A 16,985-nucleotide genomic window follows, 5' to 3' on the forward strand; every position below is an offset into this window, starting at 1 on the left:
CAAAAAATATTTAGAAATGACCCTAATCAGGAGAGAGCGGAAAATTGCCTTTTTCTGCTCTTTCGGTCTAATTATGATCTAATTATTTAATCATCAGAGAAGCTTAGATCCCACCTTGCAACACTCCTCCTCTCAAAGAAATCGATATTTCAGTGATAAGATTCTCTTCTGTCCCTCCAGATTGAGTTGTCTTCAAAATCATGTTCAATGTTTCACATGTATATGCCATATCATCAGTTTTAAGCCCAATTTTCCATTGAGATCGATGCGGACCTTTTAAAACACATGACACTATGTGAGCTATATTTACTAGTAGTACATCTTATAGAGTCGATCACTAAAAAACTGCGGAAACAGAACAAGAAAAAAAAGTCCCTAATTTTCACATTAGTATTAAAAGTACCCACACCAGAGGTGTAACTTATTAACACCAGAGATGAGGACTAGTCAGCTTTCCCTGTCTTTCTTTTTAAGGCTATTTGAAAATGTAGCTCCGTCAAACTAAAGCATGGACCCTCTTTCATCTCCAAAACTGCTGTACAAATTACGATTTTGTGAGCTGTTGAAGTATAGGTATGTGAATGGATTGATTTGGCTGCTGGTAGACTTGTTAGTAGTAAACTAGATAGACAAGCTAGGGCTTAAAGTGAACAACATCAAGCTACTTGAGTGACCTGAATATTCGGCAGGAATTATTTTCTTCCTTCCGAACAATCCTTTCCCCTCTTCTTGTCCTGTTATTAATTGTCCCACTTTGCTGGGGTGGGGGGGAGGAGGCAGTTAAAAGAAAAAGGATAAAACCCTCATTTTAAAGCATTTTCTCTCTGCTATTCTCTCATCTAAATAGATTGAAGTTTTAAAAAAAAAACATTACAATGAACATCCCTGCTTGCTTTTAAGCCAGAAGGGTACCAGAATTGTAGGCAAGGCCGATTTAGTCTCATGTGGAGAAATATTTGTCCATGTCTAGGGTATCTAGCTAAAACCCTACAGGCGTGTGTGTTCGTGTAACACATATTCTGGCTAAAAGGCCCGTCTAATTTGTCAATATAAATGCCACTTCCTAAGCACAGTACTATTTAGTGTTTCCTTGTGCCCTAGGTTATTAGCTTGGCTGTGCTGCTTACTCTGCATTGGCATTCTCACTATCTAACAGCCATTGTAGCGCCACTGAATTACACATTGTCTATGCTACATTTTCGCCCATGTTTATAGGGCTCTAGCGGAGATCTCCTAAAGCTCTGATGGTAACTGACTCTCATTAGACGAAGCCACACAGTTTAACAATGTAGTGTATTGGAGTCACATCCCCCTACCCCCGTTTGGGGTCTAGTTAACGTGCCAGCAAAGAGGAGAGAGCGGAGTTGGACCCTCAGTAGAAACACCCACTCTAAAGAAGAGGGTTTTATGCCCTGCTAAGGGTGGGGGGAACGCCGCGGCCGGTGCAGGATGGGAAAGGCAGGCACACTCCTGGACTAGGTTTGCTCCTGTAGCTGGATCACTGGTTTTAACAGGACTCTTGGTGGAGCGCCTTGGAGGCCCAGATCTGCTGTGGCTGTGGACTCAGCCCGAGCTGCGTCTTGCAAGTCTCGCTCAGCCAAGCCGCAGGGCCAGAGGCGGAGGCTAGCACGCACACAGGAATCCCTCTCTCTGCTCCTCCTTATGCTACTTTCAATCGCCTGAGCGGATTGTGCGAGGAACGTTACATCCCCCCCCCCCCCCACGCCATCCAGCTCTACGCCTGTCGCTGACCCGAGAAAATAGACCAATAATCCCAGGCCATCCGTATCTGTGTGTGCTAGAGCCTTGTCAGCTTGTTTACAAATAATTCTTAAAAGCACTGCACGCCTTGGGGAAAAGACTGCTCGGTGTCTTTTAAATGAAAGCCACATGCAAGGTTGTGGCAGCCTGCAGTGCACTTTTATCCCAATAAATGTCCCTCTTAAAAGGCAGCTAGTAAACTGCAGGGAAGCCGGGGACAAGGAACAGCGCATCTGCCTGTAAACCGGTTCCGAGCAGACATCAAGCCCGGACTCTCCCCAGGGACGCTAGGAAACACCCTGTGTGTTGCACGGGATCCCTGCTAGAGAGGGACACGAAGCTCTGTGCTTCAACTCAGGGCCCGCTTGGTGGCAAACTCCTGTAATAAACGCTTCACCGGCACTTGGCTGGCAAGGAAAGAGCTCTCTGGGTGCAAGGGGGGCGGGGGGTGTCTCTAAAGCTGGAAAGGCTGTTCATGGTAATGTCACAGCTCTGAGCCTTCCTAACAAGCGCCGAGTGACTCCTGCACACCAGGAGGGGAGCTGCAGCCCGCAGAGAATCCGAAGTGAGACCGTCACTTTCACTTGCCCTTGATACTTGGTTCCTTCTCGCTCAAAGGAAAAGCCCCCATGCGATGGGGCTGAGCGCCTGGGGCTACCCCACGTCTCATCCCATTTCCGCTTAGAGCTGCACCTTGATGGAGAGGCTGTTGGTTACGATAGCACCGGGCTGAATCTGTTACAGACAGGCCGGGGGGAGGGAGGTCCCACTGCCACCACCCCCACCATCACCACCCATTGTGTGCTTACGGGTCAAATTCTGCTCCCATTTACATCCGTGCCACTCTGATGACTTCAAAGGGGTGGAAGGATTTAACTGGGGCGGGGGACGAAAATTGGCGCCACATACGTAAATTTATTCTTCTTCAGAACTTGAAAGTGCAAAGCTGCCTTCAGTTGCAGAAAAAAAATATAAAGGGCTTTTAAAGATCTCGGGAGAGAAGGAAGCAAATCACACAGCGCGGGAGCGCGCTCGCTCTCTCTCTCTGAAAAGCATCTTTCCGCAGGGCAGATTCCTTGAGTGCAGCAGCCAGCCCGCCCCGCTAGTCAGGGCAGCGCGCAGATGTGCCGCTGTGTTTCAAGAGATGAAGGATCTCCTGAACCTGCTGGGAAAGGGTGTTGCGTGTGATGAAGAGACGTTTCGTGGCCAGAGGTGGTGTGAAGGCGCTTGCCCTTGCAGCGAACGCTAGCTCGCCAGGGAAACGCGGTCCCCCGAGATAACCCCCGGATTATCCGCTGCCAAGTGGCTCCCGGCCCTGAGGTTTCGGAACTTCAGAACTTTTTTGAGGGCTTTCGTGTTCAGCACAGAACTTGGCTCCTTTTTCTTTCTTCCGCAACCTCTCCCCTTCCCGTCGGTATCAGTTCGCTCTCTAGGAGCGCGATCAGGAAGCTAAACTAAGATAGTCACCAGGAGTGAATTACGAGCAAACATCAAACACAAACAGATCCCTCATTTAAAAACAAACCCTATTTGGGAAAAAAGGGAATTGGATGTGTCGTAAAAACGCCTCCACTGAACCAACCATCATTATTTGGGCAAACTGCCTGGAGCTACAGCCCAGACGAGTTGCTCACGTTGTCTCTGCAGTTTGCCCTGTCCCTATATTTATGGGCATCAGCTCACGGCCCAATTAATGTCCCACTCTCCAGGGAATTCCCTTAGTTCTTCAGTTTGTTTAAACAAAGAGAACGGGCTAAAACACCAATAAGACTCAGGGATTTCCTTTGTACATTTCCAATAAGACCACCCCCACCCTCTATTTCAGCCAATGTTTTTCTAGCATTAGGGTCAGGCATAGGGTTGGTGTTTTGGCCCGGACTGTAGGGATCTACTTTACACCGCTAATGTCTTCCAAAGGACAAGCTGCTTTTATTGCCTGTGCTGCAAACCCGACATATATTTGTGGAAAAAGAGAAATTATTCGCTTAGATTGAACGGCGGAGAGAAATCTCTGACTGCGTCTCTACATTGCGGCGTTCTTCCCAGGCTGTTAACACAACCCCTTGATAAGGGACTGACAAGCTATAAGGGTTGTAAAATGGATGCGTTTACACGGTTATTTTACAAAGTGAATTTGAGATATACCAGTAAGGGAAGCCAGGGAGGGGGAAAAAAAAAGACTTGAATATGACCGAACATGTCAACCGCCGGGAAAGAAAAAAAAATCCACGAAAAAAACTAAAGTAATTGAATGCTATGTAGAATGGCAAGTGGCCAAATGGTTCAATATTTTATGTGCCCTCTGTTTCCTTTGTGGAGGCTTCCCCCACCCACGCTTTCATGCTTGAATGTATAGATTTGTACTATCTCAGACTAACTCGAGAGTTGCACTGACATTAAACCCCTCAAGAAATAAATACACCAGCCTACAGTGTTATGAATCATCTTCTCAAGCTTAGTTATGACTCACTTGATCTTCTTTTTGGCGATGGGCGAGCCAAAGAGAGGCGAATAAAGTGCAACCTGCAGGAATATGACATGAGGTGAGAACTAGTCACCAAAAATTATCCAAGGGAGTGTGAGAAGCCAAATTGTATAGGTGTAGAATATGGATTATCCGATTTACATTTTACCAAAACATTCTGTTTGGGAAAAAACATCAAATCAAATATTATTATAATAAACACACAATGCCAGCGTTTTAACATGTATTTACACACCGTTTAAAACGAGTTACTTAATATGGTAAACTTCATGTTCAATGCATTAAAATACTGAATATGTTTCAACCGCAGCACTCGGGATACTTAAAGGACCCGATTCAACCCTATTGAGTTCTAGAGACAGGTCATGTCCAAACTGATTAATTTTCTTTAAAAGGACCAAATAAACGTCCCCCCCTAGTCGCGCCCCATTAACGCATGCAAATTTGGTTCAATATAGACAGATGATCTTCGCATTTCACAGTTTGGAGAAAAAATTGTTGAATCAAAAATAGTTTCAGAAATTGTACTAATATCTGTATCAGAGGGGTAGCCGTGTTAGTCTGGTTCTGTAAAAGCAGCAAAGAATCCTGTGGCACCTTATAGACTAACAGACGTTTTGCAGCATGAGCTTTCGTGGGTGAATGCCCACTTCGTTGTTTGCATCCGAAGAAGTGAGTATTCACCCACGAAAGCTCATGCTGCAAAACGTCTGTTAGTCCATAAGGTGCCACAGGATTCTTTGCTGCTTTTATTAATATCTGGGCTCTGTAGGCTTCGTTAGAACGTACCAATACATCACGTTTTTTACTGATATTTTAAAATTTAATCCCGTGCTGGCAGAAGAAAAAGACTGACTGGCTCTAATAAATCCCTTTAATCTCTATCTGCAGTAATTTAAAACAAACGGATCATTTACTAGTTGTGCCTGCCCCGATCCCACAGCCCAAACCCAAGGAATGGAAGGGCAGACACTTCCCGTTCGTATCTACAATCCAGCCAAGGGCGAAATGGCAGTAACGCTGCGGTATCTGCCGTTTGATGCTTTGACACTACCTTAGCGTTTTAGCAGATTTCTCTGATGACACCAGCACAGCTAAAAAGAAGAAAATCCCTGTCAGTTTAATTTGCGTCAAATAGATATTCAGGAAAAATACAGCACATGTAGGGAACGTAAACGTTTGCTTTCCCCATGCAGGAAACATCAGCATTGTTTCCAAAGCTACGCCAGCTTTGATGAATTTCCATTTGGAGTAGGTAATGACTGTTCTTAAACCACCTAACGTTCCGCTAAAACCAAAATGGTCTGAGACACAGTGTAGTGTGTGGTATGGATTTAATCTTAGCTCAATAGGGAATCTCACCAGAGATGCTCCACAAAAGCAGACTGAGCTCTTAACTGGATCTAGTTTAATCATAATGAAGCCTACTCACGTGTGTTGCAAAAACAAACCCAACAAGACTTCAATCTGCCTATTATCTGGAGGTTATATTAGCTCTTTATCAAGTCTGCAAAGGGTTTGAAATTTGAGCAATAGGTGTCATAAGGATGAGACCAGCTACTCAAGAATGCAGGTTTCCGGGACCCGAGCGTGTCCCGTACTCCACTTTAAAGCCGGCTCTAACTGTCCGTCTGCAGTCAATAGAAAAGAGTTCCGTTCACATCACTGGGAGTTGGATCGGGCCCCTAGAGGAGGTGGAGCATCTGGACCGTATTCAATTCGCACTCGTTACAAGGATAAACCAGTTCGAAATGAGAGGGGAGATAGCTGAGGTGGGTCTCCTCTGCAGCAGCTGAAAACGTTGTTTGAAATGAGGGCTGACCCCCTGTGCCATTCTGTCTAATAAATCAAGGAGATACATATAAAGAAAAACACAAATACCGTTTTCCACATCAAAGAAAGAGTCACATTAAGAAAAAGAGGCCCAAACATGACTAAACAAGCTCGCTAGTAAGTGAAAGTTGAACATTTGCTGCTCATTTTCCCAGCAGAATTAATTTCTGATGTGTATTTTTTTTAAATGAGCTCATTGAGAGAGTTAATTATCGAAGGCTCCTAACTAAAGTAATTTTTAAAAAAAAACCTCTCTATGTAGAATCACCCCAAAGTGAATCAGCCTAGCCCCGACTTGGACTCTAAAACAAACTTCGCACACCTAAAAAGACCCCGTAATGGTCATACACTCTTACCTTGCGGGCCCCTTGATTACTATTAGGACAATTCTAAATATATGCCGGCTACATTACTGCAGCGACGCCAAGACACAGAAAGCATCGCGGAGGCTGGGGTGGGTGGGTGTAGGGCTGAGTTGTCATCTCACGATTTAAAAAAAAAACCCAACAACATGAAATATAGGTCGAAATTCTTGGTTTGCAGCACGGAGCTAAAGAAAGTCGGTTACAGATCGCACGAGGGCTAAAAAAAGGTCGCTATTTATGTAGCCTGCGTTAACAAACGGCTACATTGAGTCGATTTAGACCCACATTGACAGGGACTGCTAGTTTTCAAGCTTAGATCAGCTGAAAGGCCGCTGCTTTTCGCCACGCAACATAAATGTTAGATCAGATTCAGAAATGTGTAATTCAGCTCCACCATTACTCATGCGGCGCCCAGGCCGAAAGCCACAAAGCGATTTTATTCTACTCTTTCAGGGTTTGGATCTGGAGAGTCTCAGCATTATTTTGCCCTTCGGTGAGAACCGTTTTGTAGCTCTCGAGCCGTTTTGAGTGCTTAATGGAGCATTTATTCCCAGCTAACTAAAGGTTCTCGCTCGGCTTTTCTTACCATGAGCACCTAGGTGAATACCAAAAAAGGCTTAGTGGGTAACCGATGTGCTGCTGATATTTCATCCACGGGGCTTTTCTTTTCCCTTTAAACTCTAACTCTTGGAAAAACAACATATTTTAAGCTTTCCACGCAAATATTGATATTGGCAAATAAAGCCCCATCTCACCGTCCATGGCTGGAGACAGTATTCTTTTTGTTTCGAAATTGTGCAATCAAAATGAACCCAGGGCATTACAAATGGCCTAAAATATCCAAAGGGGGTGCAGGTAACTTGTCTACACAAAACTCCGACCTCCACTTGCCACTGCGGCAGGACGTGCCTGAGCCCTTTGGCGAGGCATGTGCCTATCAGGGGGATGCAGGCAAAGGGCGCAAAGTAGGATACGTCACGCTCACACATAAGCCGCGTGTATCTCTGCATTAGTGCCCGTACATCGTTGGTGCGATCAGATAACCAAGGGAAGGTGGATCTCGACGCCTTGATTTGTTTTTTTGATCACAGGGCGCCCTGTAGACCTATATCTGAAGCGAGCAGGATAGCGTACCCTGGGCATAGGATAGAATCAGATTGATCGCATGCTTGGTAGCCACTTGGGGTCTGAAACGCCAGCTAAGGAACATACAGATACAACACCAACGCTGTCCGGATCAAGAGCCTGACTTTAATCACCTCATAGGGCCGCGCTATACAATATACTAAATGGATTCCACCAGCCTTTAAGATGCACGGTCTGCAACAGAAACAAAGCAAATGAGTATTAATGAAAACGCCATCAACCTGAGTAGGATCTCCACATAACAACTGTTGCCTAAGGGGTCTATTCTCAGTCAAAAAATGAATGGAAGTCAGTGGGAATGGGCCCACAATAAGGAATGAAACTGCTACTTTTAAAGAAGGGAAGCTACCGGATCTCTCAGTTTCTAACTGAGACATTTTAAAAATAGAGGAGCCGCTGTACTGCGCTTCTGTGAACTAACATCGCCTAAGCAGCAAAAAGTTCACTCAATTTCATCAGTTCAGTTCTTCATAGAGGTTCCAATTGAATAAGAAACAATTTGCGAGGGGGGGAAAATCTTTAGAAATCACTATTTAGTTGAGCCTGTTTAATTTTCTTGGACTGCCTCCACTTCCATCATCTGCTTAATAGTATTTGCTTTCTGTGGCAGGCATTCTTCGTTTCCCACATTAAGAAAATTGTTTTTAAAAGAAAATTGCCGAGGAACTGAATTAAATTAGGTGAAATACAAAGAACTCATTTCACGGGGCAGAGAAAGAATTCACGTTAGTCCTGTGTTTTTGCAAATGGGCAGACTCTTTAATCTCTTGCAGAACACCTGTCCTGTTGAAATGACAGGTATTATTACAATCATCCTGCCGGAAAATAGCTTATCTCCATTAACAGCAACTTGAATCAACCTTTTTTGTTAATACTCTTAAAAATCGTGACACACGAGTAGACAATTAACACCGATACAAAAATACAGACGTTACCGTCTTTAGTTCTTATTGCTTATTTAATTTACAAAGCCTTAGCTACATAGCAACAACTTTCCCTCGAAAATTGGTTTGTACAGAGAAATACCAGACGACCTGATTTAAAGTCTTAACTAACTGTGTTGTGGGTCTTAGAGGTATTAAGGTTCAACATAATGAGTTACCGCAATCAAATATCAGCTACGGCACAATATGTACTTGCTTGCCCCTAAAGATTGAAGAGACTACTGCATTTCAGCACCAGGACACTTGACAACTATCTGATGAGTGGTTATTGGCCTTCTTTAGTATGTGGGTGCAGGAAAGTAAATGTTGATGCTTAAAGGAAATACTGAAAACCAAATGAAAATTCTCCTGTTCCAAAACAACCAATCAGCCCCAAATCCCAAGAAAACACAAATAATTTAATCAGCTGGAGCATGGGGCAGGCAGAATTTTGGTAACCTGCCTTATTAACATTATTTAGCTAGACTATCAAAAAGTGTACCTGTCCAATCATTTGCCCATAAATAGGCATCTATTTGTATGTTGTTCCACAGGTAACCCATACGTGCTTCCTTTTCACAATTTTACACGTGTCAGTTTCAAATCCCCATAAAGAAGGGGGGATTAGCGTCGATTACATAGTATCTCTGGTTAAGTTACTGGCAATTCCAAGACAGTTGCAAGGTTGGCTGAAATGTCAGGAGCTTTTCTGTATTTAAAGTCTCCCAACTGCATATACATGGCCCTCTGCACCACCATAAGTCGCCTGAGTGAGTTGGGGGGGACAAGGGTGTAGGCAGAGCCTCTAAAAATTGTGATCAGTTTCCCCCTGAACAACATGTAGATAGGACAATTGGGGACAGGGCAAGGAACTACTACAAGACCACGCCTATAAGGTATAGTATCAGCAGCCTTGAGCTGGAATAGAGGGATGTGTTAATCTACAGGTGGGCTGAAGGTCTTTTCCCTAAATTTCGCACAAAAAGGCCATTTTTTTCTGACTTTGTGTGAGAAGGGACAATTTTTCCTTTTCTATTTTAGACTGGAATAATGCCCAATTCCCTTGAGTATCCCAGTCTCCAGGGCCGGCTCCAGACCCCAGTGCACCAAGCGCGCGCTTGGGGCCCAGGTGGCTCCGGCAGACCTTCCGCAGTCAGCGTGCCGGCGTGCTTGGGGCGGCCAAATTCCTAGAGCTGCCCCGCCAGTCTCATCTAACGTATCCTACAGACTCTAGTTAATTATGTGTCATGGGTTCTACTATGAATTTTTAGGCCAGCAGAGGCTGTAAATCAGTGCTGAACCTGGTTCCTTGTCTTACTAGGTTTATAACTCCCATGCCAAGCCAGGATAATATTTTTCACAAGTCTTTAAAAAGATTAAAATTAGATAATCTGTTTTTTTCCACTTATGCAGGTAAAAAAAATAAGACAAGCAACAAAGATTGCTGGTGTAAGACTTCTATGCTAGTACAGTTTAGTACAAACAGCTTTGATCTAAGATTGGAAATTTGGCAACCTAATCGTGTATAATATGGTTCAGTTCTTTTCTGTATTATTGGGGACGTCCAATAAAAACTAGTTTTCATAAGGATTTTTCTCATTACACAATGTCACTTTAAGGTATCGCCTTCCAGTACAACCTGGCTTCCATTACTGCTAATAGGAGTAACTTTGGCATTCATCAAGGAAAGAATGTATCTCCATAAATACTCATTTCCATGACTCTCTTACTATGCTGTGACACTGAAATCAAAGGGCTGTTAATCAACTACATTCTCTGCAGTGCCTGTAATTTGTGCAGTAGGCAATCAAATGGTAGTTATGCTCCTGTGTGTCTGTGGACTGATCTGGATCCTAGTTGTGGGAGCATCTTAGAAAATTATAGTATCATACAGTAGATCCACCTTTAAGGACAGGCCTGTTAAAAATTAATTATGATGCTCCATTAAGGTAAAATGCAGCACTAACCTTCCATGAAAAGAAATCTGTAGAATATTTTTTTCTTTGTAGCAACCAAAATATATTTTCTGTAAATACAGCAGCGCCTTGTTAAATGGGGATCAGTTAAAAGAAGAGAGCATTTTGAAGAATAGTCTCTTGTTAAAATAAGGTTACTGTTTAATATCTGTCTACTATACAGTTAGAATGGACTGTATAGTGAACAAGAGGCATATAATTATGGTACTCAGTCATTCAAGCACAGATTATTTAAGCATCATTGACACATCTTAGTCTAACTGAGTAATAATGTTCAATTTTGGATAGAGTCTCTCCATTTGAGGATGTTTTGATTATCAGTATTCAAATAGCTATAAACCTGTTAAAACTTTCTAAATAAACAAGTAGTTAAAAAAATCTCATTTTATGAGCTTAGATACAATGGTGTTGAAGGAATCAAGTAGCTGCAAGCTAGATAGGCAAAGAGAGTTCAGTCTTTGGATCAGAGGAGAATACATGTAAAAATGTCAAAAGTCTTTCAAATCGATTTGGTAAATGACACAGTTTTTAACAAATCTCCCTATGTATATTTCTGGGATTGAAACGACCAACATAATTTTGAATCACCACACTTTTAGGTTTCTGAGAATGTATTCTATACACTTACCAGAGGAATTTTTAAGTGGATATTCCCATTAATTTTTTCTTCCTGATTTATAGGATGTACAAAGAAAAATAAGCCTTAGATAGAAATGTTGGTGGATTGTTGTTGACAGTGCTGGGGCACCATATGGACAGTAGAACTTCTAGCAGGCTATGCTCTTGGATTTTTGTGGATGCGGGTTTGCTAAACCACTAATGGTGAGAGGAGAAGGGTTTTCAGTTTACAGGGTCAGTGTTAGTCTATATCAGCTTTTCCTCATTCAACACATTCCTGTTCTGATGTCAGAAAATAGAACTAGCTCCCGGGGAAATTTTTCCTTGAAAATATTCTGACCATGTTCCTAACTAGGAAGTATTTTCTAATGTATATAGGAAGCAGCATCTGACATCATTGTGTTGTAAAGCTATGGTTCTCAACCTTTATTTCATTTATGAGCCTCAAATGGAGGTGCAGACCCCTTTGGAAATCTTAGACATAGTCTGTGGACCCCATGGGTCTGTGGACCACAGGTTGAAAACCATTGTTGTAAAGAACAGGGTCCCAATTGATAGTGGAAAAGATGCCATATCTCATAAATATGCTGCCATCTGTAGACATCCATAACTTATTATTCACAATATCAGATATTACAAAGTTGTGTACCTTCCACTATAAAATGTTTGCACAAAAACAAATCCAATTGAAATCAATGACAGTCTTTTTATTAATTTTAACAGGAGCTGGATCAGACTCCTTTGTCCATATTTGACCAGGCCCAGTGCCCCTTTGATGTTCTGATCATATAATAGGGCTCTTTGAAAAAGAAAATTGTGCAATCTGATATACAATGTATAATAGTCAATGACATTGCAACATTATGTAGGAAAGGGTGCAGCATATCTTGGCATAATCCATACTTGACTTTTGGGTGGATATGCTATAGAAACACCACCATGACAATGCTAAGTTGTGGAATAGCAGAATAAGTATAATACTATAACAAAGATGTTTGCTACAAAATTCACTTCAGAATACCTGCTTACAGATTATGTTGTAGAGCAGTTAAGACAAAACTACCATTTTGCTCATCACATAGTATGCACCTTAAATGATGATGCCAAATCAGTTGGAATAAACAGTTCTCGTTTTATTCATGCTTGGAGAGGGTTCTTACCTTTCGAAAATTTGCAGTGCTGCCCTGAGGAAAGTAGGTAGAGTTCCCTTTTACAATGCATGAATTTGGAAATACAAATCCCCTTCATTTGTAGCTGCTCTCACATGTGCAGTGGAGTGCAGATTGCCACCGGCTACACCCATGGGTGTGTGTCAAATCACATAATGAATCTGAATTGCTAAATGTTACATTCAGACCTCTGCTTCATCTGATACACACATAAAACAAATAGTCAGACATCTACTTAGTGACTGTACAGCTGCACATATTGAAAACCATGTTATTTAAGTGATGGAAGAAGGTTGTTCCTGCAGACGTGCCATCCTTGATAATATAACGGTAGTCATAATTTTCAAATCTGGGCATCTACGTGGCATCTAGTGGTGCATCTGGATCTTCAAATTTGCATTCAGTATCTAAAACAGGTATTTGATCAGGTAAGTACCAATTTGTGCACACATCTAAAGAACTGGATGCTGTAACACACTGCTTATGGGCATTTTATATTCTTGTTTATGATGGATAGAAGCGTACTCCACAGACAGTTCTATTGATACATTTCTATTCATCCTAAATAAGGTAACCAGTGTAATGTGGTGTGCTCCATCCCCACCCTTCGATGCCCCAGAAACCTCTCAGATTTGGTCAAGTAAGTAGCAATTTGGTGTGAATTTATTTATAATTCCCATCACCAATATAGTATGGGGCAGCCAGAGACAAATAGAGTCTCCCTTCCTTGAGATCTCAGTGCATACTTGGGATCAGCTAACCCAGGTTCTCCCCTCCCTTCCTTCTTGTGTCTTCTTTTATACTCCTCAGCTCACAGCTAATAGGTTAATCAGCCCTCCCACCCTGATCAACAAATTAGCAGTGTATTCCCCAATCAGCCTTTTCCAGGGGAACTGACTGGTGCCTAAGTAAGTGATCAAAGTGCAGGCTCGTCAGTCACTTTCCAGCATTCTGTTACACTGGCCTTTGCTATCAACAGCAGGCCCAATGGAGTAAGCAGCAATTTATCTTTTTCAAAATTTAAATTGTAAGAAATTAGTGAATGTTTTTGTTCCTTTTAAATAATGAGGCACTTAAATAGGCAGAGATCAGCTTCATGACTTCGCATATGAATAGTAAAAGTCCTTAAACATCAGTATTAATGTAGCTTTCCTTTGGATTGTTCAGAGTAAAAGACAATAAAGTTAAACACTTTCAATCCATATTAACTTGTGGATTTTAAAAGAAGACAATATGATGGACACTTAACAAAACAACATCATATGGAATTTACACCATTTGCCAAAAATGACGACAACATAAGAATTTATGTTTTCTTTATTGACTGACATCTCAAGCCTCATTAGCCTTCCCACTTCAGTCTCAGTTTGTAGCGGTTTAAGGCTTCACAAGAAAGGACGAGACAAAAGCAAACAGATGAGGAATCACCAAAGACTTGCTTCTCTATATCCAATTAGCAATTTCCACCTTCTAAACAGAAACCATTTAAAAGATAGGAATACAAATCAAATGACCTTCTCTGCCCTGTCTATGGATGAACATAGTGATTATTAAAAACAATGAGAGTTATGCACCCACTTCAAGCATGCTAAAGGTAAACATAGTATTTCTCAGGCTTCCTTCGTTAAAGCTCTATCACAAAACTTTTACGCATGCACACTTTAGTTTGAATGAGACTAATTACTTGGACAAATAGAGACTGCCTATCGTTGACCTAAAGATGTAATGCTACACTACCATGGGAGAAAATTTCAGGATGGTAAATTCAATTTTTCACTGGAAAAAATGTTAGAAGTCCTTAAAAATATAAAACATTAGCAGCTTGCCATAGCATCACAACAGAACAGTTCTAACATAATTTAGCATTAGAATTCATATGCACCTCTCATCTTACTAGAAACAGATACTAGCATTTTATAAGCTTCTTACGTGCTGAGAATTTCCATTGCTTCTTCAATAATACATACATGTAGACTTTTCTCAGAGTACCATTCTTGGCTATTAGAGTTCACAACACAGTTCATAAGTATAAACATGATATATATCATTATTGTATTATAAGAAATCAGTACTTCAGTTTCTAACCTACATCCTCAATGACCCATTATTGCATTTATACATCTAAACTAGTTGTTAAAGGTAAACCCTCAAATCACATTATAGTAACAGAAGTTAATGGATTCTGTATTCCATACCACATGAACACAGAAGCAACTGCAAATACAAAATATGATATGTATAGAATATCATCACCAGAAAACAAAAACAAAACAAAAAACCTGCAAAACGTGTATGGTAAAATAAATCTAACACAGTTCTCTGAAACTTTGTATTTAATTGGTAATATATATGTAGAATTCTGAAATAATTGATAATCACAGACCTCTTGAAAAGAAACAGCTCTCCATACATTTTGCATGTTGAAGTTTCAACTAATTCATCAAAGATTTTGCCTTCTTCTTGCCACTTCCCCATCCCCCACTAAGCCGGACTGGATGGTCTCGAAACGATATCCGCTCTTTACGAAATGGACCCAGGTGTGTTCTTTCTGAAGCAGATATGTCCTTTGCTATACAATCAAACAAGTGGCATGAAAATATGTCATCAGTTCAGCCAAATTAGATTATTTTTAATACAATAAAAGTAAAAATTCTTTCATCAACATGTCTAATTTGGTAGTTTATATCTTTGCATAGCTTATGTCTTTTGTCTTTGTGCTTTTTCTTCAAAGTAATTTAAAGGTTTAAAAGAAGCTTGTAGCAGTAATTTTGTAAATATAGGACAGTATTTTGGAAAATAAACTGCAAAATTATTAGACATAGGCAATGCAGTTTCCAAACAAGTTTCCTTGCCCATTTTGAAATTATTTTAAAGAATATGCACAAGATACATTAGAGAAACAAGTCACTCTTATAATTAAAGATGTTTTGTAACCACACAAAGAACAAGCTTGGTGGTTTTATCTATTTAATTGGTTATTGTTTTGATACATCAGTACAAATACAATGGGTCAGATTTGCTCTAACTGAAGTCAAAGGAAGTTTTGTCATTAGTGCTGATGAAAACAGAACTGGGACAAAAAGCATATATAAAGACACTATACCCCGCAAAACTTTTAAATCTTACAAAATTATTCAGTATTCAGTAACATCTACACAAATAATGCAACTACTGGTTTCTACAAACAAGCAGTGTGAGACAAGATGGGTAGTTTAATAGACAAGACAGTAATATATAGAGCGTGTCATAGATGTAATTTTTATTTTAAGAAAATCAACCTTCAACTGATAGAAATGTCTTCCTCCCTCTCATTAGGCATGGAAAATCCTCTTATATTCTGTGTAACACATCTCACATTGTGTAGCAAATCCTCAGAGAGGAAAACGGTGAAGATAACACAGTTATCTAAGGTGTCTATTACCAAGCAATTAAGCTAAGCAAGCATAACAAAATTTTACAATTGACTTTCTGCCAGTTATCAATAGAACCTGTTCTAATTTACCCTTTTTGGGTAGTCCATACATTATTTTCTACAATTTTAATTAGCTGCATTAAAGCCGTTCATATAATCACAGAGATTAGAAATGAAAAAGGCCTATTATATCACCTCAGCCAAAACAGGATTGTGCACTGTTATATATGTGTTGTCTAATTTAGTTTTAAGTCCCAAGCAATGGCACCCTCGCTACTTCTTTTGGAGCTTATTCTACAGTCTAGCAGTATCTCACAGTCAGGATACTTCCCCTGATATTCAGTCTCTATCACCCCTTTTAATTTTATCCCATTACTCCTAGTTATACTGTCATGCACCACACAAAATAACACGTCTTGCTTCTTGATATTTTGACCTTTCAAATATTTTTTACATATCCCTGATTTTTAGTTGTGGCTTAATCAAACAATACATATTTTTCTTATTTAATTTTTCCTCACAATTCTTTTCTGATACGACTCACAGTAGACCTAATTAATATTTTGTCAAAAATGCCTGTGGCAGCTGTTGCCCCATCTACACTAGGGCTCTCAACATTGGGTGATTTTGTTACCTTATCAATGGTAACAAATTTTTAGAAAATGTCACTAGTACACACAGGACCTATATTAGGGAGCAAAGAGTTGGAGTTAAGGTATATAATAATTAATGAAGTTTATTGTAAACGTTCAGGGTATTCTTTAACTGGAGACAAAGTACTCACAGAAGATACCCGAAGCTGACAACAGCAGAGTGGTAAATTCAATAATTTCTTTGGTGAAGTTTCAAATTAAGTGTAATAAAACAATAATACTAAGAAGTTTCTTTCTCAACTGAAGGAGAGATTCTGAAGTTGGAAAACGCAGTTGCTAAGAAAAAAAGGCACCAAGAATTAAGAATATGGAACATGGTTTGTTTATTTGTGAAAAAGAGGAAGTAATTGTTAAATGTTTAGACTGAGAAAAAAAAAGCTAGTGCTATTGTATGTGTGTGACAGTCTTTCTCCAGCATTGCTCTTATAAGCTGTAGCAATACGAATGGGTGAAGGTGGGGACGCTAATTATGTTTTTCCTTTCCCCATCTCACACCTTTTTGTACATAATTCATTGGAAGGGACTGTACTATGAAATATTATTCTGAAATGGTAATGTAAGATTTTTTTCCAATTTGTTGCAAGATAACTGTTAATGTTTTACAAAATTATTGAGATATATGTTTCTATTTGGACAGAAGGGAA

The 16,985-nt window shown here is 40.5% G+C and overlaps 1 protein-coding gene across 4 annotated transcripts in view; it reads right to left on the minus strand.

Moving 5' to 3' along the window:
* Positions 1-206: 206 nt before the first annotated feature.
* Positions 207-16,985, minus strand: part of LRRIQ1 (leucine rich repeats and IQ motif containing 1) — a 168,681-nt gene continuing 151,902 nt past the window's right edge. For 3 of the 4 annotated variants that reach the window (XM_039518514.1, XM_039518512.1, XM_039518497.1), the window contains 2 exons: positions 14,660-14,845; positions 11,872-12,683 (listed from right to left, as the gene is read on the minus strand). In XM_039518514.1, coding sequence (XP_039374448.1) covers positions 14,709-14,845 — 137 coding nt within the window. In that variant the 3' untranslated portion in view covers positions 11,872-12,683; positions 14,660-14,708. Of the gene's footprint in view, positions 274-11,871; positions 12,684-14,659; positions 14,846-16,985 lie in introns of those variants that run through there. The other variant, XM_039518503.1, reaches the window with a different exon arrangement.

The sequence above is a fragment of the Mauremys reevesii genome, linkage group 1 (genome assembly GCF_016161935.1).
Source record: "Mauremys reevesii isolate NIE-2019 linkage group 1, ASM1616193v1, whole genome shotgun sequence".
In the NCBI taxonomy this organism is placed as follows: Eukaryota; Metazoa; Chordata; order Testudines; family Geoemydidae; genus Mauremys; species Mauremys reevesii.